Consider the following 26,330-nt stretch of genomic DNA (forward strand, 5'->3'; position numbering starts at 1 on the left):
ACGCGACATTGTACACGATTGTGTATACAGTCCCCGCTCTAAATACATTGTACTACAATAGCTTGCTCCATCATCTACTCGTACAGTCTCGTAGTCTAGCTGTCACGCTACAGAGTAGATCTACTGTCACCGCAGACGTTAGTGGAGTGTGTATGGCCATGGGGGACTATGGGCGATGGCACAACACCGTTACGTGGTCTAGTACTAGTACTAGTAGTAGTAGAAGTAGATCTACAATCATGCATGTAGCCAGTCACTAGGGGGTACTACTGAAGTACTAGTGCGCCATGTAATGACTGTCAAGAATAGACCCTCCAGCTAGCTCTAGCTCTACATAGCCCCGATGTCCTCTTGGTAATGCGTGTCCCTGTTACCGACTAGACAGTAGACTGTCTGCACATGGGTTATCCCGGCAACCTGGGCATGACATCAGTAGATCTACGGTGGAAGACGCTTGCGGCGCTTCGCTTGTGTATTCGGAGCAGAGAGTCGTGTACAGCAGCCATTGCCGCATTGGCTGACTCGGAGCTGCATTTCTGTTGGATCAAGCGAAGCGGGTCACTCACACTCACTGCGGAAATGGCCGAGGTGAAGAAGCTTGCCTCTGCGACTGCTGCCCCTGTGCCGGCTAGGCGTGGCCGGCGCCGAGCTGCGGGGATATTGCCCCTGCCAGCGGGGTCCTCGTCGGCCAAGGCAGCAGCAGCAGCAGATGCCGATCTGGATCCGGGCAATGCTGCAGACGACGAAGCGGCGCACGAGGACATTGACCCGGAGAAAAAGGCGAGGAAGAAATGGAAGCGCAGAATAAAGCGCAACGTGGTCAAGCTCTATGACGAAACTGTTGGTCGCACGAAGAAAGAAAATTCTGATCCAGAGTTGTCGGGTCAAGACCTTCAGGATGACGTTATGGACGGAAAGGCACTGAGAAAGAGGAAAGCAAGCAAGCTGAGAAGGCAAGAGCGGCGTGCAAAGCGCAGAGATCTGATCGCAAAGCTGCAGAGAATATGGTTCTACTACCTGGAGAAGGATGGAAAAAAGATGGGTGCATACCTGGTCCGGTATCGCAAACAATCGGACATGAAGGTGTACATGCGTCCGTTTGCGTTTGAGTTACAAACACGATTGCGGGCGTTGGATATGAATACTGAGGCGGACGAGCTGATGCAGTTTGTTTGCGCGAACGCTGACAAAGTGGCAGAGCCATGCGATGGTGACACGACTAGCAATCGTGACTTGAGCGACTCTGAGTCTGATACTAAGGAAAAAGGTGATAATAATGTTGATGATAACGTTGATGATACTGCTGATGGTAATGTTGATGATTATTATGATGATGACGTAGCTGGCTGCAGACGACTATTATTGGTATCAACGCCAAGCTCATCGAGTTTATCTTTTGATTTGGAGCAGGATAGCCCTGGCAGCATGTCGCCCTCAGTAACTGGGATGTGGTTAAACAAGAAAGTCGTCAAGAAGACCAACACATTTAAAAATGAAAAGGATGAAGCATTCGTCTACAGACCTTCCACCGTTTCTGAAGAAGAGGAGGACTGGAGCAGCGCGGAAAGTGAGAGCATGGAGTCTGACCATCTCCCTACAGAAATGGAGGCGCTGCTAAGCCAGTGGCCTCATTATCCCCACGAAGCCACGCCAAGACCCAGCCCGACGCCAAAACGGTATAAAAGAAAAAAGTCCCTTCTTGCCAGCATGCGACGATTGGAAGCGGCAACGCAAGCAGCAGCCGCAGCAGCAGCAGCTAAAGTCGTGGCAGCGGCAAGGAGAGCAGAGGTGGCCCGCAAAGCAGCGGAGGGAAGTCTCAGCAGCGAGCTCGAGCAGGCGGTGGCCAACGCTGAGAGCTCTTCGTCGTCGTCGTTGTCGTCGTCGTCGTCGTCGGAAGTGAATTCAGAAGAGCCATCGGAAGTGGACGACCCTCTGGACGCAAACGGCGAAGGTGCACACCTGAAAGCTTGCAGGAAGCTGGGCACACACAGTGTCACCGAGTTCCTAGAGAAATGCAGCAACGGCGATACACTGCAGCTGGACGACTATCGCCTGGGCAAGAAGGGAGCGGTGACAATAGCGGTGGCGCTCAAGGTCAACAAGACACTAGAAAGAGTGAGCGTGCGTGACACACACATCCTAGCAGCCGGCTGCCGGATCATTCTGAAATCCCTGCACTACAACACCACTCTCAAAGAGCTGGACCTTTCCTACAACTGGCTTGGCTACCATGGCAGTCGAGCCGCCCACGAACTGCTTCTCCAAAACCAGAGCTTAACCGGTCTCATATGCTCAGGTGACAAAATTACCGACCGCTGTGCACACTATTGGGCGAAAATCGTGCGCACCACCAAGTCCCTACGCAAACTGGATCTCAGCTACAATGAGTTAGGTGATGAGGCAGGCAAGAAGCTTGGCCCAGCTATTGCTGAGAATGATACCCTCGAAGAGCTCAGTTTGAAGTGGAACCAGCTGAGACAAGATGGCGCTCTATCCATCGCTAGATCACTGATTCGCAATGGGAGACTGAAGGACCTTGACTTGTCCTGGAATGGCTTCGCCGACAACGGGGCGGCAGCCGTCGGGAGGGCTTTAAAAAAGAACTCGACGCTGGAGTCACTGAATCTGCGACACAATCGCATCTCGGAGAACGGAGCAAAGCTCCTCGCTCAGGGGATCGAGGTGAACAGCAAACTTAAACACTTGCAGGTCGGGAGCAACCCAATTGGTATGGCCGGGGTCACTGCCATCCTTATGGCGATAAAGGCGAACGCTGGAAATCGACTCGAGGAGCTAAACCTGGACAACGTTGCAATCACACAGGAAGTCCTGGACATGCTGAACGCGTTGCAGATCGTACACCCCGGGTTGAAGGTCACCCATGGTGGACTGGGTGGAGTGCAGATGCGGGCGCAGAGTGAGAAGAAGAAAGCGCCCATGGTTCTAATCAAACAGTACATCGACCGATCCAATCTGAGACTGGTAGACTTCTTCAACAGCATCGACAAAAACAAAACACTGTCCATCACTGCGGAAGAACTGGAGAAGGGGTTAAGGCAGGTGAAGATCAACCTCACCAGTGACCAGATCTCCAAACTTGTTCAGCAGCTGGATACAAACGGTGATGGGGCAATCAACTACGCTGAGTTTGTGTCCGGTGCACAGCTGGCTGCGGAGACAGAGCGCCGCTACAAGCAGGAGTATGAACATAAACGAGCATTGCACGAGATGGCCACGAAGCGTTTGACGGAAAGCCCCGATCCATCCGACAATTAGCCACCAGTGCAGTGTGATCTGACTGTGAGTATGACATTGGTAAGACATGAGGCCACCGCGTGTGCACACCAGTGGAAGGCTGACTGTATAAACACAAGACACCAAGAAACTTCCCAGTACAGTTCCCCAGCAAGACTTCCAACGATGCATGGGAATGGCCGAGCTTCCTTCGTCGTCCGACACTGTACCGGTGGCGACGGACTGAGATCCATGCTGTGTTGTTTGTGTTGGCCTCACAGCATGCAGCAATTTGCCTCGGCAACATGCAGCTGAGCTATTCATCACTTTGAAGTGTACTGGAGCGGCCGAATCAATACCGCACCATGCGGCGATGCCATGTATATTCCTTACTGGGGTGTATGATAGAACACCTTGACCGTGGCATGCGGAGTGTTGTGTGTGTGTGTGTGTGTATATGTGGACACTAGTGTGTGCGTGTGCATGTGTGTACGCAGGTGTGTGAGCATGCATGCGTGAATTCGCAAGAGTGCAGAATCATAGCCGGGTGCTGGAGATTTGCAGACAGAGCGAGAGCCGTGACTCCAATCTCTACAACTAGCGCTGCCATGCATGACGTGTTCTTACTACGTGTTAGAATGCAAGAGGCACACAAAAGGAAGTAAAATAGGGCTGTTCCCGTTTTTTTCCTTTTGTGTACCTCTTGCGTACAACGCTCTGCCTATTCCGGGCATTTGAGCACTATTGCAGGTTAAGGCATGCCTCTGTGTATGTGTTAGAATACACAACAGAACAACAAGGACAATCAAGGCTTGTTTGCTGCTACTTTAAGTTTCATGCTTACGCAATCATCAGGCAACATGAAGATCGGGTGCCGACCATGCCGGTATATATGCCAGGAGTGGGTGGTATAAAAAGCTGTGTGAGACTGTGGGGGCTAGCGGTGGTATTTTAGGCATGTTGCCTGATGATTGCGTGAGCATGAAACTAACTTAAAGTAGCAGCAAACAAGCCTTGATTGTCCTTGTTGTTCTGTTGTGTAGTACGCTCTGCCTTTGTGGTGTTGAGCACTGTCAGCACTCTGGGTACGTCCTTCGGTATGTGTTAGAATACAAAGTTTCAGAATGGTTTTAGACGAATCCCAGGGGGTGACCTGAGCCAGAGTTGGTCCAGTTGTCACCGGACCAACCGGACCGGTTCCGGTGGCCCTGCGTTATCTTTACAGCCCATACTGCGATATTCCTGAATCTTTTCTGTAAATGCTGCTGCTGCTGTCTGATGATGATCGCTGAAATGCGTGAAATTTAAAGTTAGAGCAACACAGCCCAGTTTCGCCTCTAGCTCTGTTGACAGTCTGTTGCCAGTGTTGTGTGTGAATCTGTTCATAAAGTCGCCAGTTGAATCTTCTTCTTATCCTCTCCTATTACCTGTACACCAAGTACATTCCTTCCCTTCTTTACGGATTAAACGACCCTTATCGGTTGTATTCCGCTGACACTGGTTAACCGTTTGAGGGAAAGACGCAAACGGGAAAAGTCTGAAGAAGAAAAAATTGACTGTCAGCCTTAGTCGGTAGAGCGCGAAAGCACGAATGAGTCAAGGTTCGATTAAACACACAGTTGGACATTAATTCGCAGGAAACTAGTATCTAGGAAAGTGAACTGTCGGAAAGTGATCTTCAGGAAACTAATCTCAATCGGTTAGAAACTAATCTGTAGGAAGCTAAGAGCTAAGAATGTAGCAGCTTTTATAGCGAAGGTAGAGAACTAAGGTTGGCAAGCCAGTGATTACGAAATCATCCTTCTATAATATTATACATGTACAAGTTCAAGAATAGTGGAGAAGGTAAACCTAGCTAGATCATCATTGCTATACATGTAGATGAAATGAGCATTGCGTAATATTACTATAATGACTAAGCGAGGTATTCTAGAAGGTGAGATATCTATATTTTGCAATTTAGTCAGCAACATTGCCGATCAGGCATATTACTTGGAAGGTATGGAACAGTCCGGAATCAACGACGTGATTGACTAACTATTAGAAGGGAAGTGGTAGAAGTACTAGTTCTAGAAGTGAAGACAACAAAGTTAGATACTACATCCATGGGAGATCTAATTATAGCTGATGACGAGGCTTACATTTACGTTCATGTACTACTACTACTACACAAAGGCACACAATGAAAACCTTGGCAAATTATTCCGTTGTGACTCCGAGTTTCATGGCTGAACCAATCATCAGACAACGATGTCTGATGATTGGTTCAGCCATGAAACTCGGAGTCACAACGGAATAATTTGCCAAGGTTTTCATTGTGTGCCTTTGTGTACGCCGCTCTGCCTGAATCAGGCATTGAGCACTCTTGCAGAACCAAAGCATATTGCCTCTGTACTACTACTACTAGTAATGTAATCATCAAGTCGCAATCAAGTCAGGAACATGTCATACTAATGTATGCATTTCTACCCTAACATAACCCTCCCCTTTGCGGGCACATGTCCACATGCGAAGGAAAAGTAAGAGGTGACATGTACATGTACATGTACATGCATACGGGTAGCAGCAAACAGAAAGAAAACGCAAGGCAGTGGATAATGAAGAAAGAAAAAGAAAGAGTAGCCGGGCGGGTTGGGAGCTTTCAGAGGGAATGGGTGGAATGATGAATGATGAGCGTGTGTAGAGAAGCGCTGGGTTGTTGTGAGGAATTGGCCGTATGATTGTATTGTAACTGCGGAGTTTGGCACTGGTGGATGTGATGATGGATTCGTGTATTGTAATCATGGATTGTCATGTGTGGCAGGACAGTATGTCTTGGTAGACTGATAATAATTATTATAATAAAGCAGGGACCCAGTGTGTAAAATGTAAATGTGTGAAGGACCTGTCTCTCTGTGGAGCGGTAAAATGTATGTGTTCACGTCTCGATTTTGAACGGTGAAAAAAGGGATTTGTTCGATCGCGTCATTCTTGGAGACGGTAAAACTGGGAAAGTACTCGCTCATCATGTGGTGGTATAATCATGACATTGCTACATGACTTGTGAGTTGAGTGCGTGCCTGCTTGCAGGGTATACAGCATTTTGGATCTGTTCAAGGGCAGTGACTGCTGATCCAGCAAAAATGGTCGGGATGGAAAATGCTAGGAAGCTGTGTTGTCAGAAACTTGAGAAAGCTGTTGTGCGAAGTGTGGCCATTGTAAAATGTTGGGTGATCCAGAACTGTCTGTATGCATCTGTACGTAGATAGCGTTTTGATAGAATGGCGGGGCTGGGACTCGGAGTGTCAGTGGGATGGGATGAATGATGGAGAGAGTGTATAATTTTTTTTTAAAGCACTAGAACAACTACAAATGTACATGACATCATTTTTTTATTGACATGTATGCCTATGATAACGGAAAGATAGCGAATAAACTAGCGAGGGATAGCGTGGTTTGTATGATAGGGTTGGCACATTGACTAGTACTAGGTTCAGGAAGGAGAATCAAGCGTTGAATGTTGACAGACACTGCGTGCGATTGGTCAAACATAGCGCTATGAGGTAGGCTGTTGTCCCGGTACTCAGCATAATCCTTCATATCATCTTGCGAATCTTCTTGGGCATGTGCTTGCCATGGCACAGCATTGTTGACAGCCAGACATACCACCAGAGTGACGAAGAAGACTGGGACGAATTTCATCTTGACGAGTATGAGGAGAAAAACGTGTGCAAGAAAATGCTGGCTACGATTGAATGCGGCGGTCTCAGGTTGTCGTGGGTTCAGAACCGCTGTTCGGGCCAACTGTTAACTCAGCTTCAGTCAGTCGGTAGAGCAATAGAAAGTACTGAGTAATGAGTAAAGGTTTTCAGGACTCGAACCAGTCATAGGTTTTACTACTAGTCTGTATCGGCTATAGCGTACCCTTTTGATTTCCGTGATTTTATCACTATAACCGATGCATCACTATATGCGATACGATCGATTTTTTTCGATCGACACATGAAAGGCAAGGAAATACTTCCAGCATGGCGTTGTGACAAATGAGCATGCTGCATAGTTGACAGTGCCCGCATTTCCATAAAGAAATTCTGTTATGTACATGTACAGAATCACTATCAAAATAAGCAACGTGAAGAAAGTAAAGAAATAGGGCCTTTGATATTATTGCAACATGGATTCTAAACTTATCATTATAGACGATAGTAATAAATAAATTATAGTGTGTTATGCATGTTTTGATTCTTTGTTGCCATCATATTATCATTACATCCGATAAAATTAGTTATAGTGATATTTGTACTGGATAAAATACGTTTTGCTTTTGATATTTCGTACCAATATCACTGTAGCCGATATATTCTTATATCCGGTCACTCTATAGCCGATACAGACTGTACATGTACAGTCAACTTCGCTTATAACGACATTCGGCGGGGCATCAGAAAAGTGTCCTTATTCACGAAGTGTCGTTATACCCGAAGTCTCACAAGAGGTACACAAAAGGAAGTATAGGGCTGTTTTTGTTGTAACTCAGAGTTTCATGGCAAAAACCAATCATCAGACAACCTCACCCTCTGTGTACCCGAAGTCTTATTATATGTGTCACAGTGGGATGGGACCTTGCTCTGGGCATAAAAATTATGTCGTTATTCGCGAATTGTCGTTATGAAAAGGCGACGAGGAGACAATAACTTTATTAATGCGATTAATAGTATAAGTGAAGCGGACATTACGAAATGATGAATGAGAATACATGTATCTAAAATGGTTGTTCCTAATCGATTTTCTTGAGACTATCATCAGGGAAAATCGTCTCACAATAGAGGCTATACGGAGAAACAAACTACTTACAGGTTATCGGATAGTGGGAAGTATACAAGGTGAGGTGTGAAAAAAAAAACTAAAGTGGGAGAGAAGACGAAAGAAATTAGAAGAAAAGATGTGAGAGTGTTCTGACGGTGTGAGCTACTACAAAAGGTGAGTGAAATGAAGGCGTGGAAGCAGGTGAATGTGATAGAGTGAGGAACTGTGAGGTGTAGGTGTATGCGAATGAATACGTGTGTGAATGCTAGGTGAAGAGTCTCAGTTTTGTGACATTTTCTTTCTGAATGCATAGATTAGGATTGTGTTTACGGATGAAAACAGCTTCTAATACCTTAAGTTCACGAAACCTACGAGCACGACACAAAACAGTGAAGCATGAATCATCATACACTGAGCGGCATTGGCTACTAGACAAGAGGTGTTTCTTAATGGCTGACCCTTTCGTTGTGGTCTCACCTTCAGTTCGGTCATCTTCATCTTGGTTGTCCAACTCACTCTCTTCATCACTGCTCTCACCTTCCTCATCCTCAAACAACGTTCACCGGGCAATACATTGTCTACGACTCCTATTGCTCTACTTTATACAAAACTAATCTCGTACGAAATTTGATCATGCGCGCTAGGCGGATTTGCTCGCCTGATAAGCTTCAGCAAGAGCTTTGTTTCCTGAAGAAGATATTCGTTCAGAATGGATATCCTGTTCAGCTCCTCAGTACGCTGTTTAGCGAACCTGATATTCAGGCTGCCGAGCCTGAGTTTGGACCTGACCCATGTCGTGTGTTTTTACGACTTCCATGGAAAGGTCAAATTTCGCTGGATGTGGCCCGCGCCGTGAGGACTGTTGTCAGACAAACCTATTTTGCCACAGCATTGACAACAGTCTTTACTACGGCCCGTGCGTTCACGGTGAAGAAGGATGTTCTTCCTACCCAACTGATTAGCCATGTAATCTATCATTTTGAATGTCGGCATTGTGATAGCCGATATGTAGGAAGAACCCTTCAGCACCTGAACGCACGCGTCAAACAACATGTACCATTGTACCTATTGTCAGATGGAGCCAAAGCCCAGCGACCTGGACGAGGCCGTCCCCGCAAACAGGTGCCAGTTGCACAATTACAACAGAACCACACAGTACCGGTTGAACGGACTACAAGTACACAGGTACGTGAGACTGAAGGAAATGGCCAAACACAGGTACGGAGACCAGTAACTAGGAGCATGACTCGTGCGCTGGTAATAGCATCTACAACCGGACATGGACTGGCAGCGAGCAGTAGCGTGGGATTGTCGTTGGGTGCAGAGGACGGGATGGAAGCGGAGGAGGATGAGGAAGGTGAGAGCAGTGATGAAGAGAGTGAGTTGGACAACCAAGATGAAGATGACCGAACTGAAGGTGAGACCACAACGAAAGGGTCAGCCATTAAGAAACACCTCTTGTCTAGTAGCCAATGCCGCTCAGTGTATGATGATTCATGCTTCACTGTTTTGTGTCGTGCTCGTAGGTTTCGTGAACTTAAGGTATTGGAAGCTGTTTTCATCCGTAAACACAATCCTAATCTATGCATTCAGAAAGAAAATGTCACAAAACTGAGACTCTTCACCTAGCATTCACACACGTATTCATTCGCATACACCTACACCTCACAGTTCCTCACTCTATCACATTCACCTGCTTCCACGCCTTCATTTCACTCACCTTTTGTAGTAGCTCACACCGTCAGAACACTCTCACATCTTTTCTTCTAATTTCTTTCGTCTTCTCTCCCACTTTAGTTTTTTTTTCACACCTCACCTTGTATACTTCCCACTATCCGATAACCTATAAGTAGTTTGTTTCTCCGTATAGCCTCTATTGTGAGACGATTTTCCCTGATGATAGTCTCAAGAAAATCGATTAGGAACAACCATTTTAGATACATGTATTCTCATTCATCATTTTGTAATGTCCGCTTCACTTATACTATTAATCGCATTAATTGTCGTTATATCCGCAGTCGTTATATCCGCAGTCGTTATATCCGCAGTCGTTATTAGCGAAGTTGACTGTACTATTCACTTGCCACTGATTTTCCTTGTCAGAAGGTGCGCTCATGCCGTCATGGCTTACAATAATATATAATCATTACCGGTAATATACAAAATTCAATGTAGTCTCACCACTGTGAGTGGCTGTCTGTAACTAGTAACTACACTGTAGTCAGTCTTATTACAGCCGCACTCACTCATCTACTGTCCTTGGTCACTCCTTGCTCATCATCGACGAGTCGGCCCCTCTGAAACTCGCGTTCCTGTCTTCATGGTCCTTCGGGCATGCTTGCTGGTTTCAATCACGAATGAACTCAAAACAGTGCAAACAACACAAAGCTTGTGCCATGCCACTATCAACAGTGCTGGCACCTGAAATCCGACCCCCTGACCGGTGGGTTCACATTGTAGCGGTCTCTGTTTCGTAGTTTTACCATCCCGTTTTGGGTCTTTGCGATGTGAGCGCACCGCTCAGTGGTCGGATTTCAGTTGCCAGCACTGAGTCTGTACTTACAGTGTACTTACTTCTCTCCATGCTTTCATACTATCCTAGGGCTATGGAGTATGGACCAGATGGACTATGGTATCGATCCTGCACCCTGATGTTCGAAAAGATCACCTGCCGCTCAGCTGCATGCAAGAGCTGCAGTACAGATCAGCGGTGTCCTCCGTCTGGAACTAGAAGGGGAAACGGGGGCGGGGGGGGGGGGGGGGGGGCTGGGGGGATAGTGCGTAAAGTCTTGCGGCGCTGCATGCTAGCACTAGCACTCAGCAGGGCACCGCGCCCAGCCGCGCCGCTCGCTGGGACGCGGTACGCTGGCATGATACAGCACTTGTTTTTTCCAGGGAGTCGTAAAAATGGTATTTTACGGCTCCCTGTTTTTTTTCTGACATCACCGTGATTACGTCACTTTGAAGTGTTGCCTGGAAACAGAATATGGCGTCGAAGTTGAAGCGAGAGCAAGGACATTTTTTGCTTTTCATTTTGAGAGCGCCCGGCGCATTGTGCAGCTTTTTAGTGAGTTTTCCAGGACGAAGATCTAAGACTTTTCATCTGAGATCGTAGAAATGGAGGCAGAACGGCGGGAGGTGGAATTTGCGAGGCGCCTCTCAGTCTCGGACAAAGGAAGCCGTGATCGTGCGCTGAAAAAGCTGAAAACATGGCTTCATGCGCGATCCCAGCCGACTGGAGGTAATGGATACAATCAGTTACTTCGCTGCAGAAAAGATTTGTTCTTGTCCATTGCTGCTACATTGAGATATTTTGACTCCTTTGCGATACCCACTGCAGACTTCGGTGTAGATGAAATGATGAAGCTGTGGCGTGGTCTACATTACTGCATGTGGATGTCGGACAAGCCACTTGTACAGGTACAGCATGTACACAAAGTAGCCTGTACATGTATTTCTAAAAAATGTTTACTGCATTGTCGTCCTGTGTACATGTTTCGTTCCAGTACTAGTACAGTAGTTGAGAAAGTCAACACTCCAGTACTCTGGGCAAGTCTCTTATCGGAGCACTGCGCTTTGGCTGATGTTCGTAATTGTGGTTATTTTGCACCAGCTTTTCAGCACGCCTATGGATAAAATTAATATAAAATTAATGACTCATTATGTGTTCAGTTTGGCAAATAACATATTTTGTTAAGTGATTTTCCCTTCACATTTGGATTGTGAACGTTTCGAAAGTAGTGGATAGAATTGTCGTCTTCAGTTATGGTTCAGTTTTAGTTTGAACCAGTTCATGTACAGTGGTGACACGATGTTTGTCCATGTCCTTGTAGTGTGTGTGTGTGTGTGCGTGTGTGTGTTCACATGCATGTGTGTAAGTGAGTGATAAGTAGAGGGAGAGAGAGAGAGAGAGAGTACTGTAAAACCGGAAAGTCTAACGACCAAAAAGTTTAACGTTTTTTGTAATTTTGGCATGATTACGTGCAGAAAGTTTAACGATGGCTACCTGGCCACCCATCTGTATGCGCATCTTTACACAGACATCTAGCTATAACGTATTTTTCAAATAACGAAAAAGAATTGGTCGTTCGTTAGACTTTGTGACTCGTTTAGACTTTCCGGTTTTACAGTACTGACTGGGATTTAGTCTGGGTTTTTGATAGTGACTGAGGAGGTGGGTCATATCTCGTGCGAATCATAGTTGGCAGACTCCATAGCAAAACCATGCAGAGTTGCATACTCTTGGGACTTGGTTTTGGTTGCCTTTTCTCGAGATCTTATGTTGGGCAATGGTCACTTCTACTTTTGATTCTGCACCAGCAGACCATCCAGCCCCATCACCGCTCCAAAGTGACATTCCCGTACATAGTGTACACAAAGGCAACTCTCTTCCCTATGTTGTATATTGGTGGTGCTGCGGCTGTTCTTGCCCTTGCTTCTATGACTTTTGCTGCTGCTGCTGTTGCTTCTATTACTGCTAGCTGTACCGAATAGTACTGCTGCCGTTGAAATACATTTGCGAACTTACATGCACAGAATATGAGTGAATAATAATATATGTGCGTCAGTCATCACCACACAACATCGAAGCTTCAAAAAGGTTTGGCCAGAATCGATTTTCTTACCACGTTTTTCAGTGGACATTTCTTAAATTTTTGTCTCCACATCGCCTATTTGTGTGAGTTACGTTCAATGTTTTTTTCTCCTATTTCTATTGCTTGCAGGAGGAATGTGCTAAAAACATCTCTTCGCTTGTACACAGTCTGGCAACGCAATTCTCTGGTTAGATTCATATTGTCCACCACTGTACTTTCTCTTGTACCATTATGTACTGTTATCGCTGCTGCACCACCCCATGAAATAACGATCGGACATTGGACAATTTCTGTTTTCGATCGTTATCCGGGCGAAATAACCGTGCGACGGACAAAGTGTCCGATTGATCCGATTTTTGTTGTTGTGTGCATGTGCAACTGTAAAACGGGAGGTAATGCTAACGTGTGAACTTTACTTGTGTGTACTGTACGTCGTGGTGTGTAACCGTGCAGCGCTGAGATTTGTGGACTGTGGCTGGCTGACGCTGTGCCAGGAATGGCATAACATAGACCGGCTGCGCATGGACAAGTACCTCATGGTAAGCTTCATGTGCTGGGTCTGCTGCATTCGATATGGTGCATGCGCAGTCTTGGTGTACTGATACTCAGAAGGGAAAGCTAAAGTTGTATTAATTCTTTGTTGCCATCTTCAATAGGTCCGTCAAATACAGTAGTAATAGGTTTTTCATTTGACCCGACGAGACCACATATGTGAGGTAGTTGAGTGTTTACACCTCAGTGCGCCAATATCTTTTCTATAAAATGGCATTATTCAGCTAAACTCCTTCATTCAACAACTGCTTCTCCTCTGATGAGTTCCCCGTTATTATCTCTATGGAACGAAACAAGACTTATCAGGAGTACTACTACTTGCTTTCGTGGAGTGTGGCTGGTGAACTGTTCGTGCTGTGATCTGCAAGCGTCGTGTGGTCTCGTCGGGTCAAATGAAAAACCTATTACTAAAGTTGTATTGCTGTTACTTAGAGTTGAGTTTCACGCGTTCGCCATCATCAGACAGCACTTGGTTTATGCTGCGAGGACTGCTAATGTGTATGTACGTCTGTGTTCATGTCTTTCACGCATCTGTGTGTGTGTGTGTGTGTGTGTTTGTGTCCGCGTGCAACACGTGTGTGTGTGTGTCTGTGTCCGTGTCTTCCACACATCCTGGTGATGATTTAGATGATCCGCCACTACCTGCGACAGAACTTTGCTTACTTACAGAAGCACAAGTGGGACACAGAGTAAGTTATTTAAAAAGCATTGCATTAAAGGGGAAGTTAAGGCAAAAATCAAAATTTCACCAGTTGTAGTATTCGGGGTGCTGAGTCGAATGGTCTTGGTCCGAGAAAGCTGAAACACTCCCTTCCTACTTGAATCCCAATCGAACTCGCGCACTTCCACCGAAACTGGGTGACTGCGCCCTACTAGATGGGGATTTGTATGCAAAATGTCACTAAAAGCGCCATTTCGTTCTTATAATAAAAGCACGGATGACCGCGATTGGCCTATATGTTGTAGTCTTTTGGACGCTGAGTCGACTGGTTTTGGTCCGAAAAGGCTGCGATGCAGCGTTCCTCCATTATTCCCAATCGAACATGGTTGAAGAAGCGGTCACGTGCTCCTGGGTGCCCAAATCACCTGGTCACCACGCCAGCAGGCGAAAACTCAAATCACGTGTCTAGATACGTTCGTACTACGTACAAAGGAAGGATAGCGTGCGCGCAATCTGAATACCGTACTGGCAATATATGTTGCCGCGTAACGCAGGGGGGTGCGGCGTAACGCGCGACCAGGCTAGTGCGACAAATTTTCGTTGAGTTCGTAACGCGCGTCCGGCGGTGTGCGGCGATCTTTTCATTGCAGTTTGCAAAAAATGATGCGGCAATAGCAAAAAAATGATGCGGCAATAGCAAAAAAGTGATGCGGCAATAGCAAAAAAAGGACTGCGGCAATATAGAAACCTGTGTAACGGCTCCTGTGCGACTTTGCATTTAACGCCCTGCGTGCGGCAAACATGTGCCAATGTAACGCTTCATGGCCTCACTGCGGCAACATATATTGCCAGTACGGTATCTGCCATGATCACTCTGGGGATTTGCATACCCGCAGTGAGTTTCTGTCAGAGAGTGCTTTTTTTATTACTCCGCTGCTCGCTAAAAACGGGCTGGAAACGTACAACTGCAACACTGCACCACGTGATGTGAGTTTTCGCCGTCGGCGTACCCCGTAGAAAGGGTATCAGGAGTTGCACACTCTTGGGGGTTTATATACTCTTGATGGTAGGATGGCAGGGTGAGTAAGGCGTGTACTGCCACTGTGTATGTTGTCACAGATCTCTCTCACACATGCAGACTCGGTCTGCCTACTTTTTCTCCTTCCATTTCTTCGCATACCCTGTCCCCTATTTTATATGTAGTTACTTCAAAGTACAGTAAAACCTGGTTTAAGCGGCCACCCCACGGTGCAAGCAAAAGCGGTCGTTAAAGCCAGGTTCCACAGTGTCTGTGTAGAACTGTCCGTGCATGGAAAAACGGTTGTTAAGAGCAGGTGGTCGCTTACACCAGGTTTTAGTGTATGAAAGAACTCATCACCAGTCCTGGAGATGTCCTAGATAGGACATCACGGAACCCAGCATGCCCCTGCATACATACTATGCTGTTCCCATAGTAATCGTGACACGTGACTCAAAACTTTGTGTCGCGTCCGAGGAAGATGAACATTCGAACTCAAAACAAACGCAACCAAGGCCTTTCGTCTCAAAAGTAGTTAGTTGTCGTTCTCCTGGCGGCTTGCCTCAAGCGAGTCGAGATTCGTATCTTGCCTCTTGCCTTCACGAATTTTATTTTCCTCGTTGTGGAGTACGCCTGGACAAAGGAACTGGCAAGCGAATCATTTTGGTCGCATTGAAAATTGCAAGTGCACAAGAGGATTGGCGAAGCAATTTGTGTTCGCATTTTCAGCAGAGCAGTAGCTGCTGCTGCGATAAAGTTTTACTTTCGCCATTGGTTTCAGGCAGCAGAAGGATCTGGCTGAAAGCGATGGCGATACGTCCATGACCACCACGTCCTGGGTTGATATCCAAGAAAGACCGTCCAAGGTCCAGTTTTAGCCAAGAGCTGTCGTATCCAAGAAATCAAAAACGCCAACAGCAAGCTTTGGCCAAGTAATATCTTCCACGCAGTAATTTACGGGCCTAGCGCCTGCTGCCTCGTCGTCCTCCTCTGCATGGCCAGGTTTGGGGCGAAATGAACGCACGGGGCGTGAAGAAACATTCCAAAGGCAAAACATTCAAAAATTAGAACCAATCGTTTCCAAAGAAGCGCCGCGTGGCTACGAGAAACCCCACATGAAATACCCAAACGAAAACGGCCATTCGGTCGGGTATTCGATGGCGAATCGAATATACACTACCTCAATCCCCGCCGATGTCTGATATTCTCCGCCTATTCCCTCAAACTTGACCAATTCGGAAAGAAATCCATCGCCATTACGATCGTGCATCCTCCACATACATTCAGAAATGCTCACGCAGCACTTCTTTTCATCGCGTGTGCGGGACCGACGCTTCCATGACAACTCTGGGACAGGTAACCAATCAGACTCATTCAGAGTGCGATGTCCTAGATAGGACATCTCCCCGACTGATCACCCTGGCTTGAAAAGTTCCTGCGTGTATCTTGTCTTCTTGTTGTGAAATGTGATATCTGCTGTGCTGTGTTGTATGTGCTGGATCTCCTTGTCTCCATCTGTAGGCTGGTTGATGAGATGTTGCAAAACTTCACCCTCGGTATTCTTGACCCGCTCAGCGAAGAGGTACATTCCAGTGGCTGCGTTTGTGAGTGTGCATGTGCGCGTCAGGGTTCTAGGCTTCTAGCCAAGTAAAAATAGCAGGGGGGGGGGGGGGGGGGAACAGTTACCCGTAACCCATTGTTCCGTTTTCTAAAAGTATCTTGCCATGCCAAATGCAACGTTTTGGGGCGAACCCCCCCCCCCCCCCCCCCCCCCCGACCTCACCCTACACAAATGTGCCGTTGTGAACCCTATAGTGGTGACTAGAGACTGCATTTTTGTTGAAAGAAACAGAAATCGACAAATGAGTAGCCCCCCCCCCCCCCCCCCTTGGCTAGAACCCTGGTGCGTGTATGTACGTGGGTGCACATCCAGTGCATTTGCAGATTTGCATGCTTCTCTTGCGACGGGCGTATTCTTGGTACATATACGTGTGTATGTGAGTACTTCCTCCGTGTCATCGAAATTGTCGCAGTTTGACTTTTGATATAAAACGTGGTATTTACTCACCAGCACTCGTACCAGAGGCAAGGAATCGGACATAGGCGATAGTCATCAACCGACCTCGCAACGATCGTGTATTCTCACTAGGCTTCGTTGGTGGTGAAGTAGAAATCATCCAGAGCTAGCAGACGACAAGCATAGCAGCTCTTGTCCTGTGGAGAAAGTCAAAGCGTTTGGGATGAGGCGCGACCAACTTTCAACCTTCCTTGAAATATTTCGGAACGATATTTTTTGCGTCCATTGACATCAGCGACGACGAGGACTTCATCTCTGCATAAAAACTCTTAGTCCAACTGTCCTGGAACGTTACTCTAGTCTTCAGACTATCATACTGTGTAATAAGTTTTGAATGGCTTAGCGTATGGAGTTGTAGTAGTAGTAGTAGTAGTAGTAGTAGTAGTAGTAGTAGTAGTAGTAGTAGTAGTAGTAGTAGTAGTAGTAGTAGTAGTAGTAGTAGTAGTAGTAGTAGTAGTAGTAGTAGTAGTAGTAGTAGTAGTAGTAGTAGTAGTAGTAGTAGTAGTAGTAGTAGTAGTAGTAGTAGTAGTAGTAGTAGTAGTAGTAGTAGTAGTAGTAGTAGTAGTATTTATTATTTTACTAGGGCAATCCCCACAGACTGTGAGTCTTTTTACAGGGTACCCTAGGTAAGTGCGTGAAATAGAGCTGAATGAAGAAAGCCGTAAGTGTGTGAAATAGAGTAAAGAAAAAAAGAAAACGGTGGCTGCATACTGTGCCATTATGTGTTGCAAAAGAGGCTGCGAAGAGTACTGTTGAACATTGCAAAGGAGGCTGCCTGTCGGCATGCTGCTGGAAGCGAATTCCACCTGTCAGCAGCCAGGTAAGGCAAAGCATAGAAACCGTACCGTGACGAAGCATTAGGCAGGGCTAAAGCCAGGGCGGACTGTCCCCTGGTCAAGGCATTGGTATGGTTGCTATTTGATCTAAGTACAAAAAGCTCGGCAAGTAGAGGGCTGCGGCGGCCATGCACACATTTATAGACAAGGCAAAATATTTTTAGGTTATAACGGATGGCGACAGGAATAATTTTGTGGCGTTGACAAATGGTGGCGGTTGGGTGGCATGGTGGGTAGCCAAATGTTATCCTGAGGCTACGTTTGAAGCATCGAATGAGTGTGTTGTATAGGGTTGCTGATATCGTGTGAACGTAGCAGTTGCTGGCGTACTCCATGGTGGATTGGATAATGCTTAGGTAAAAGGAACGTTGTGCCTGGGTGGTGATGTGATGTCGTATTCTGCGGAATGCGGCCAGCTTACGGTTGACGTCAGCAACAACTTTCCCGACCTGCTCCTTGAAGGCAAGGTGCTGGTCGACTAGCACTCCAAGGTAACGGACACACTGGGAGTTGTCAGTAACAAGTGGCAAGTCACTAGTCAAACTGCGACAATTTCGATGACGCGGAGGAAGTATGTGTGTGCAAGTGTGTATGCTGCCCCATGTATGATTTGTCTTGCATGGAATGCGGCCAGCTTACGGTTGACGTCAGCAACAACTTTCCCGACCTGCTCCTTGAAGGCAAGGTGCTGGTCGACTAGCACTCCAAGGTAACGGACACACTGGGAGTTGTCAGTAACAAGTGACAAGTCACTAGTCAAACTGCGACAATTTCGATGACGCGGAGGAAGTATGTGTGTGCAAGTGTGTATGCTGCCCCATGTATGATTTTTCTTGCATGTAGGTGAACGATCCATAGAGAGTTGTGGCGTTTCTATGGGTGCGGAAAACTCGCCCTTCAGCCAAGTCTTGCGTGAACCGTGAATTTTGTTTTGGGGGGGGGGGGGGGGGGAACGATGCTTCTCATCTGCTATTTGTTACCTTTTGTATGTGCTTTTTCCCTTCAATCTTCCATATTGACATGTACGAATCGTACCATGCTTCTCTTGTTCTCAGTGCTGTACGTGCTGATGTACATGCTGCAGTACGCTGACCGAGAAGGCGGTACAGGATTGTGTTGTATCACGCTCACACACTCTTCTTCCTGCTTTGCAACCGAGTAGGTGTGTTTGGTAATGACTTGTGTTCTTGTCGTTTAGCTTGCCCTCTGTGTCCTGTTGTGTGTCTGTGTGGTCATGTTGGTGTCTATCCCCCAGGTTCCTGTCGGCATGCAGCTTCACTTGGCTGACATCTATGTACCTGTTCTGGTAGACCTTGCACATCGTGAGCAGGTAAATTGGCTCCTGGCTTGATTTAGTACAGCGACATGTTCGTGTGTCTTGCATTCACTCGCCTCTACTACTATCTCTACATGACATGTGTAGCATAGCCGAATTGTGTGTGTGTGTGTGTGTGTGTGTGTGTGTGTGTGTGTGTGTGTGCGTGCGTGTGTGTGTGTGTGTGTGTGTGTTGAATGGTGTAATCCCAGCACAAGTTGTCTAACATAGCTGTTCGCTATCATCGCTTCCGCGATGGGCAGGTCTGAGGTGTGTGCGTGTGTGTGTGTGTGTGCCGGTGGACAACACGCTTCCTGGTCTGCCCCTTATGGGGCCCACATAGCCAGTCATGGCAGTGGAAGAAGCAAGGAAGGTGTGTATGTGTGTGTATTGCAGTAATATTGACGGTAATACTACTGATGGTTTGTCACCGTTTCTACAGATCCCGTGGAATATTCTGGAGCGATTACTGCAACCTATCCTCTCCTTGGCTGTGAAGACAAATAAGTATGTGATTGCTATAGCTTCTAAGCAATGCACACTTCTCCTTTCGGCTTCTTTGTTCTGGACAGGATATCAGTTAACATTATGCACCTGTTATATTGATCTCTGGAATTTAGCATTGCCAATAAACACCTGGATAGGGCATTTGAGTGGTGGTATCTGATGGCATATTATATGCTTTACTTGCGAACTCATCTCTCTCTCTCTTTCTTTCTCTTTCTCTCTCTTTCTTTCTCTTTCTCTCTTTTTCTCTCTCTTTCTTGTTTTGTCAAACCCAAACACAGGCCCGTAGTTATGAAAGCTGTATGTCAAGGTGTCATTGAGATGTTGCTGGAGTTGCCCTCCATTCACGCTCAGCTCTCTGCCAACGGAGACTCGGACACCATGGCTAAGGAAAGTAATGGAGATGAACCAATGGACGACGATGATGAAGAAGTAGAGGACCTTCCACCATTGAAGGTACTTGGCTTCACCGTTCCCTGCTGTTGCTAGTAATCTTGTTACAATCCAATCAGCAATAGTTGATCTCCGCCCTTTTTGAAAACTGGCTTAGGGTGATTTAGGCCAAGCACCAGTGTTGTACCAAGAGTACATAACCCCCAAGAGTGTGCAACTGCCTGCACAACTTCTATGTAGTGCTGCGACTGCAGAATGATGTGTGTATTGCAGTCCGCCACACCACCACCACTATTGCAGTGTATGAGGGTGTGAAGGTATTGCAGTGGATGTACAGTGTTGCAGTGTATGAAGATGTGCATACTGCAGTGGATGTACAGTGTTGCAGTGTATGAAGATGTGCATAGTACAGTGCATGTATTGCAGTGTATGAAAATGTGCATACTGCACTGAAGGTATTGCAGTGGACGGAGCTGTGTATAGTGCAGTACGGCATGTCTGACTTCTCAATCTGCTGTACTGTACATCGTACTGCAGTTCACAGCCTTGAGCTCGTTCCAACTCATACTGCAGTTCAATATCAGGGAAGTGACACAGTGTTACTGAAAGCGGGAGGTGGGCAGATAGAACTGTACTTCACAGTATGTGCATCTAACGTCTTAGTCATGCAGCTGTAATCTGTTCGCCTGCGATTGTAGGTATTTCTTGCGCTTGGTGTTGCATTGCACCTGTCCGACCAACCACGTACATGTACTTGCTAAGTGCGGTCCCCCGTCTTGTTGTCTTCAGGTCGACCATGGCGCTCTGGCTCAAACCCTCTTCTCGCTTGGTAGCCAATCATCTGTTACACAAAAGGCACGCTCTGCACTGTACCTGCTCAAGCGAAGGTATGCAGCCCTGGGCACGTTCAGCTTGCTTGTTTCCCTATCGCTTGTTTCCCTACCGCTTGTTTCCCAACCGCTTGCAGTGTCTGTGACTGTGTTATGATACATGCACTGTGTTGTTGATACTGGCGTAGAGGTGCTGGGTACATGCACTGCACTAGCCTCGAAGGTGGTTTGCTTTATTTTGTTGTTGCTGCTGCCTTTCTAACATGCACGTGTGCTGGTGTCTGTGTGCTGCCTGGCATAGATTTGACGGAATTGCTGTGAAGCACGTGCCCACGACGCCCACTCCCACCACCGGTATGCACATTGCTGATGTGTGTGTGTGTGTGTGTGTGTGTGTGTGTGTGTGTGTGTGTGTGTCTCTCTCTCTCTCTCTCTCTCTTTCTCTCTCTCTCTCTCTATCGCGCGCGCGCTCTCCCTCTCTCGCTCTCTCTCTCTCTCACTCACTTTTATTTGTTTCCTCGGTATACCATCAGTGTACCCTATTCGTCTTTCTTCCAGTTATCCTATCAGCAAGAGTATATTAGCTCCCAAGAGTGTGCCACTCTGGATACCCTTTCTATGGGACCGCCGCCAGTGAAAACCCAGATCACATGGTGTAGTGTTCACGTTGTACATTGCAAGCCCGGTTTTAGGGAGCAGTGGAGTAGTAAAAATTGCACTCGTTGACGGAAACCCACTCTCAAGTCATCAGCATGATCACGGCAGATATTTGTACTGCATGCACGCTAGCCTTCATCGTATGTGGTACAAATCGTACTTGGAACACGTGATGTGCGTTTTCGCCGTCGGGGACGCCATACGCAGATTTGCACACTCTTGAGAGCTCTTTCTTTTTCTAATGATGAACACTTTTCTAATTGTCCGCAAACTCCAACACAGCCACTTACACGTTTAAACTTCACTTCTCAACTCCAAAAACGGTCTCTTTACTGCGATTCAAATTAAGATTAACATTACACCAAATTTTCGGGCCTGGCCCATCATCATTACCCTGATGGTGGGCCAGGCCCGAAAATTTGGTGTAATGTTAATCTTAAAGGGGAAGTTAAGGCAAAAAATAAAATTTCACCAGTTGTAGTCTTCGGGGTGCTGAGTCGAATGGTCGTGGTCCGAGGAAGCTGAGACGCTCCCTTCCTACTTGAATCCTAATCGAACTCACGCACTTCCACCGAAACTGGGTGACTGCGCCCTACTAGATGGGGATTTGTATGCAAAATGTCACTAAAAGCGCCATTTCGTTCTTATAAAAGCACGGATGACCGCGATTGGCCCATATGTTGTAGTCTTTTGGACGCTGAGTCGACTGGTTTTGGTCCGAAAAGGCTGCGATGCAGCGTTCCTCCTTTATTCCCAATCGAACATGGTTGAACAAGCGGTCACGTGCTCCTGCGTACACCAGTCACCTGGTCACCGTGCCTGCAGGGTACAACTTACTAGCCTGTTTGACCTTTTTTGGGTGCAGTCCTGTCACTCGAGTTGAACCTTGGTGTGAAAGTTGTCGCCTGCTGGCTTGGTGACCAGGTGATTTGGGCACCCAGGAGCACGTGACCGCTTGTTCAACCATGTTCGATTGGGAATAAAGGAGGAACGCTGCATCGCAGCCTTTTCGGACCAAAACCAGTCGACTCAGCGTCCAAAAGACTACAACATATGGGCCAATCGCGGTCATCCGTGCTTTTATAAGAACGAAATGGCGCTTTTAGTGACATTTTGCATACAAATCCCCATCTAGTAGGGCGCAGTCACCCAGTTTCGGTGGAAGTGCGCGTGTTCGATTGGGATTAAAGTAGGAAGGGAGCGTCTCAGCTTCCTCGGACCACGACCATTCGACTCAGCACCCCGAAGACTACAACTGGTGAAATTTTGATTTTGCCTTAACTTCCCCTTTAATTTTAATTTTAATCGCAGTTAAGAGACCGTTTTTGGAGTTGAGAAGTGAAGTTTAAAAGATGAACACCACGAAGAAAAACTTTTTTTCCTTTTTTCGGTCACACCGTCTCTCTCTCTCTCTCTCTCTCTCTCTCTCTCTCTCTCTCTCTCTCTCTCTCTGTTCATATGTCTCATTTCTAGCGGATGACTCAGAAGTGGAGAGATCGAATCACAGAGCGTCTGCGGCGCCACAACCTTCCGATGACTCCAGTGCCAGTGAGCCATCTTCACCTGTTCTCATTGGAAAGAAGAGAAAACGAAAGCAGAAGCGCAAGTCACCGATGGAAAGTCCCGTGTCTCCAGCAGCTGAGCCGACGCTGTCACCGACTAAATCGCCGGAACCAGAGAGGGTACCTGAACTCATGGCAACGCCCACTCCCAAAGCTGAGGTTTGTGCAGCCTGTGCTGGGATTCTGGTTTGTTTTTTTGTGTGTGTGTGTGTGTGTGTTTGTGTGTGTCACGGTGTATGTGTGTGTACATGTGTGCATGAGTGCGTGCGTGTGTGTTTGTGTCACTGCCCGGTGTGTGTGTGTGTGTGTGTGTGTGTGCACGCATACATGTGTGTGTGTGTGTGTGTGTGCACGCATACATGTGTGTGTGTGTGTGTGTGTGTGTGTGTGTGTGTGTGTGTGTGTGTGTGTGTGTGTGCACGCATACATGTGTGTGTGTGTGTGTGTGTGCCTGAGTGTATACTATTACTATGCATACTCAGTCGTCTAGAACTTGTCTGTTGTCATGACCGAAATTAGCGGATGTCGTTATGTCGTGCGGTATTTCGTTGATGATGAATTTGAATATATGAATTTACTTTTGCGCTTCTGTTCGTGCCTTTGTGTTGTACGACCACCTGTGTAATTTCTTTTTGCTCTCGTAGGCAACCACACCAGTTACAGACGACGGCAGTCCCCGGAAAAAGAAAAGAATACGCCTGTCTATGAAGGACAATCAAGTAAAACGTGAGTGTACAGTTGCCACTGCTCAGCCTGGCCTCCAACAAGTGATCCCATGTACATGTAGAGTTGCCACTGCTCAGCCTGGCCTCCAACAAGTGATCCCATGTACATGTAGAGTTGCCACTGCTCAGCCTGGCCTCCAACAAGTGATCCCATGTACATGTAGAGTTGCCACTGCTCAGCCTGGCCTCCAACAAGTGATCCCATGTACATGTAGAGTTGCCACTGCTCAGCCTGGCCTCCAACAAGTGATCCCATGTACATGTAGAGTTGCCACTGCTCAGCCTGGCCTCCAACAAGTGATCCCATGTACATGTAGAGTTGCCACTGCTCAGCCTGGCCTCCAACAAGTGATCCCATATACATGTAGAGTTGCCACTGCTCAGCCTGGCCTCCAACAAGTGATCCCATGTACATGTAGAGTTGCCACTGCTCAGCCTGGCCTCCAACAAGTGATCCCATGTACATGTAGAGTTGCCACTGCTCAGCCTGGCCAACAACAAGTGATCCCATGTACATGTGCAGTAAAACCAGTGTAACTAAACACCACAGTGACTAGCCACCAGCCTGCTACTACAGTACAGACCCCTTTGCCAGGCACGGACGGTCTCACATTCATTATGTTATGGTTGTGCGGTGCAAACCTCTAACTAGGGACCACCTGCCACTAAAGACCGCTTTCTCTGGCCCCAAGGGGTCGTCATTAGTCACAGGTTTAACTGTACTGGACGTATTGGCTACCAGTATGGCTACCAGTATGGCAATAGTACTTGAGCCTACAATCATACCTCAGTTATCCGGACACCGACGTTACGGACACTTCGGTCTACCGGGCACCCTTTGGGCAAGTTTCAGTGGAAAATATTACCGCTTTTTTGTTACTTTTAGTGGAAATGGTAACATCACATGTACATACCTGCCAAGTACTGAGAGTGCTTTTTCTGGATCGCCATGGCAAAATCCCGGGATTTGCCTTGGTTTTTCCGGATATGTCATACTTTTACTAAAAAAATCCTTTTTCAACTTTTGATGGCACCGACATTTCGATAATAGATAATTTATGGTGATCATCGGATCACACTTACACGTGTTCAAGACTCAAAAACGGAGGTTTTTTCAGACACTGCTCATGGAAGGAGCACTAGTAGATCCACTGGTACTGCAGGCTATGGCGGTCCGGGATCAACAAGGACAATTACTGGCCTGTGATAAGTCATTTGAAGTGCTCCAAGTACAATAACAAGCTTGTTTCTTGTACAGTGAATTTCGAGGTAATCGACAGGAAATTCGGGATCGCGGGAGTTCATCCAAAATTGCGGGATAATCCCGAAAAAATCTGGATACTTGGCAGGTATGCATGTCATACCTTCGGCCTTTCTCCATCAACATATACTGTGATTCAGAGTTACTCAAATTTTAAAGTTACAGGCCATGCCTGGTCCCGGACCACCAGGATAAACGAGGTATGAGTGTATTTGAAGGTCAGGTCAGGTCTGAAGATTGTGTTGGGTGTGCCATTAGCCCTTTCATCCGCCTAACTGCTGTGTACTGCTATGTAGAATCAAGTTTATTCTGTTCTGTGTGTCTCTCTCTCTCTCTCTCTCTCTCTCTCTCTCTCTCTCTCTCTCTCTCTCTCTCTCTCTCTCTCTCTCTCCCCCTCTCTCTCTCTGATGTCGATGCAGAATTCTCGAAGAAAGATCCCATAGATGTTAGTCCGTGGAAGCCGACATCGAAGGAAGGCAAGAGCTTGCTGAAGAATCGCACACCCACGCCGATCACTCCACGCATGCGCCGTATCCTGGCCCAGGACAAAGCCAAATCAGAGTCACGGCGTCACAGCACAGGCGGGGCAATGCCACCGTTGTCCACGTGATCCCTGTGACAGTGCAGGCCATTACCCACCACCCTTCTCAGTGCTGCGACACAACCAACTTATCTTTACTAACGTTTCTTCTCCCTCGCTCTTTCTTTCGTTCTGGACGCCGTCCGCTAGCTACTGTTGACTCGTTTCCGACCATCACGCTGTTGTCAGCGCATTCCTTATCTGATGCTGCGCTCTGCAATCAAGACTTCTCCTATGCTTGGTTGTTGCTAGCTGACTCTTGCCATGCTGCTGACTAGGTCAACCTGGTCACTCTTGATACCAACGAATTTCATGTTTTATTCTCTTTAGTAGCATCCTTGGATTGCTGTTGCTTAGCCTAGATTTACAGACACCGGATTTGTGAGTGATGATGTTGACGTTTCTGCCTAGATCCCAGTATTCTGACTTGGGTGTAAGTTATGTCGTGTGTCCCGTGTGTTGTATACAGTCAAGCCATGCAAAATATCTGAATTGAACTTCCATAACTGATAAGCAAAGGCTCAGAAGATTTTTCTCCCAAGCCCCATTCTGTTGTTGAGTGTGTGAGTAGATCTGTGCACGTGTGTGTGTGTGTATGTCTGTGCATGTGTGTGTGTGAGTACATCTGTGAGTGTGCGTGCACGCTTTTACGTTGTGTGTGTGTGTGAGAGAGAGAGAGAGAGAGAGAGAGAGAGAGAGAGAGAGAGAGAGAGAGAGAGAGAGAGAGAGAGAGAGAGAGAGA

The 26,330-nt window shown here is 47.0% G+C and overlaps 2 protein-coding genes across 2 annotated transcripts; both read left to right on the plus strand.

The window, feature by feature from the left end:
* The first annotated feature begins 454 nt into the window (after positions 1-454).
* LOC135810904 (uncharacterized) lies at positions 455-3,644 on the plus strand. The gene has a single exon (XM_065324302.1). The coding sequence runs from the start codon at positions 580-582 to the stop codon at positions 3,274-3,276; it is 2,697 nt and encodes an 898-aa protein (XP_065180374.1). The 5' UTR covers positions 455-579; the 3' UTR covers positions 3,277-3,644.
* A 7,402-nt stretch (positions 3,645-11,046) lies between these two features.
* Positions 11,047-26,135, plus strand: LOC135810222 (ribosomal RNA processing protein 1 homolog A-like). Its single transcript, XM_065323700.1, has 14 exons — positions 11,047-11,260; positions 11,360-11,439; positions 12,744-12,801; positions 13,068-13,153; positions 13,794-13,855; positions 16,367-16,427; positions 19,014-19,088; positions 19,516-19,580; positions 19,862-20,036; positions 20,763-20,860; positions 21,105-21,157; positions 22,934-23,181; positions 23,667-23,748; positions 25,428-26,135. The coding sequence occupies exons 1-14, from the start codon at positions 11,137-11,139 to the stop codon at positions 25,616-25,618; spliced, it is 1,458 nt and encodes a 485-aa protein (XP_065179772.1). The 5' UTR covers positions 11,047-11,136; the 3' UTR covers positions 25,619-26,135.
* The last annotated feature ends 195 nt before the right edge of the window (positions 26,136-26,330 follow it).

Source organism: Sycon ciliatum, chromosome 2, assembly GCF_964019385.1.
Source record: "Sycon ciliatum chromosome 2, ocSycCili1.1, whole genome shotgun sequence".
Taxonomy (NCBI): domain Eukaryota; kingdom Metazoa; phylum Porifera; class Calcarea; order Leucosolenida; family Sycettidae; genus Sycon; species Sycon ciliatum.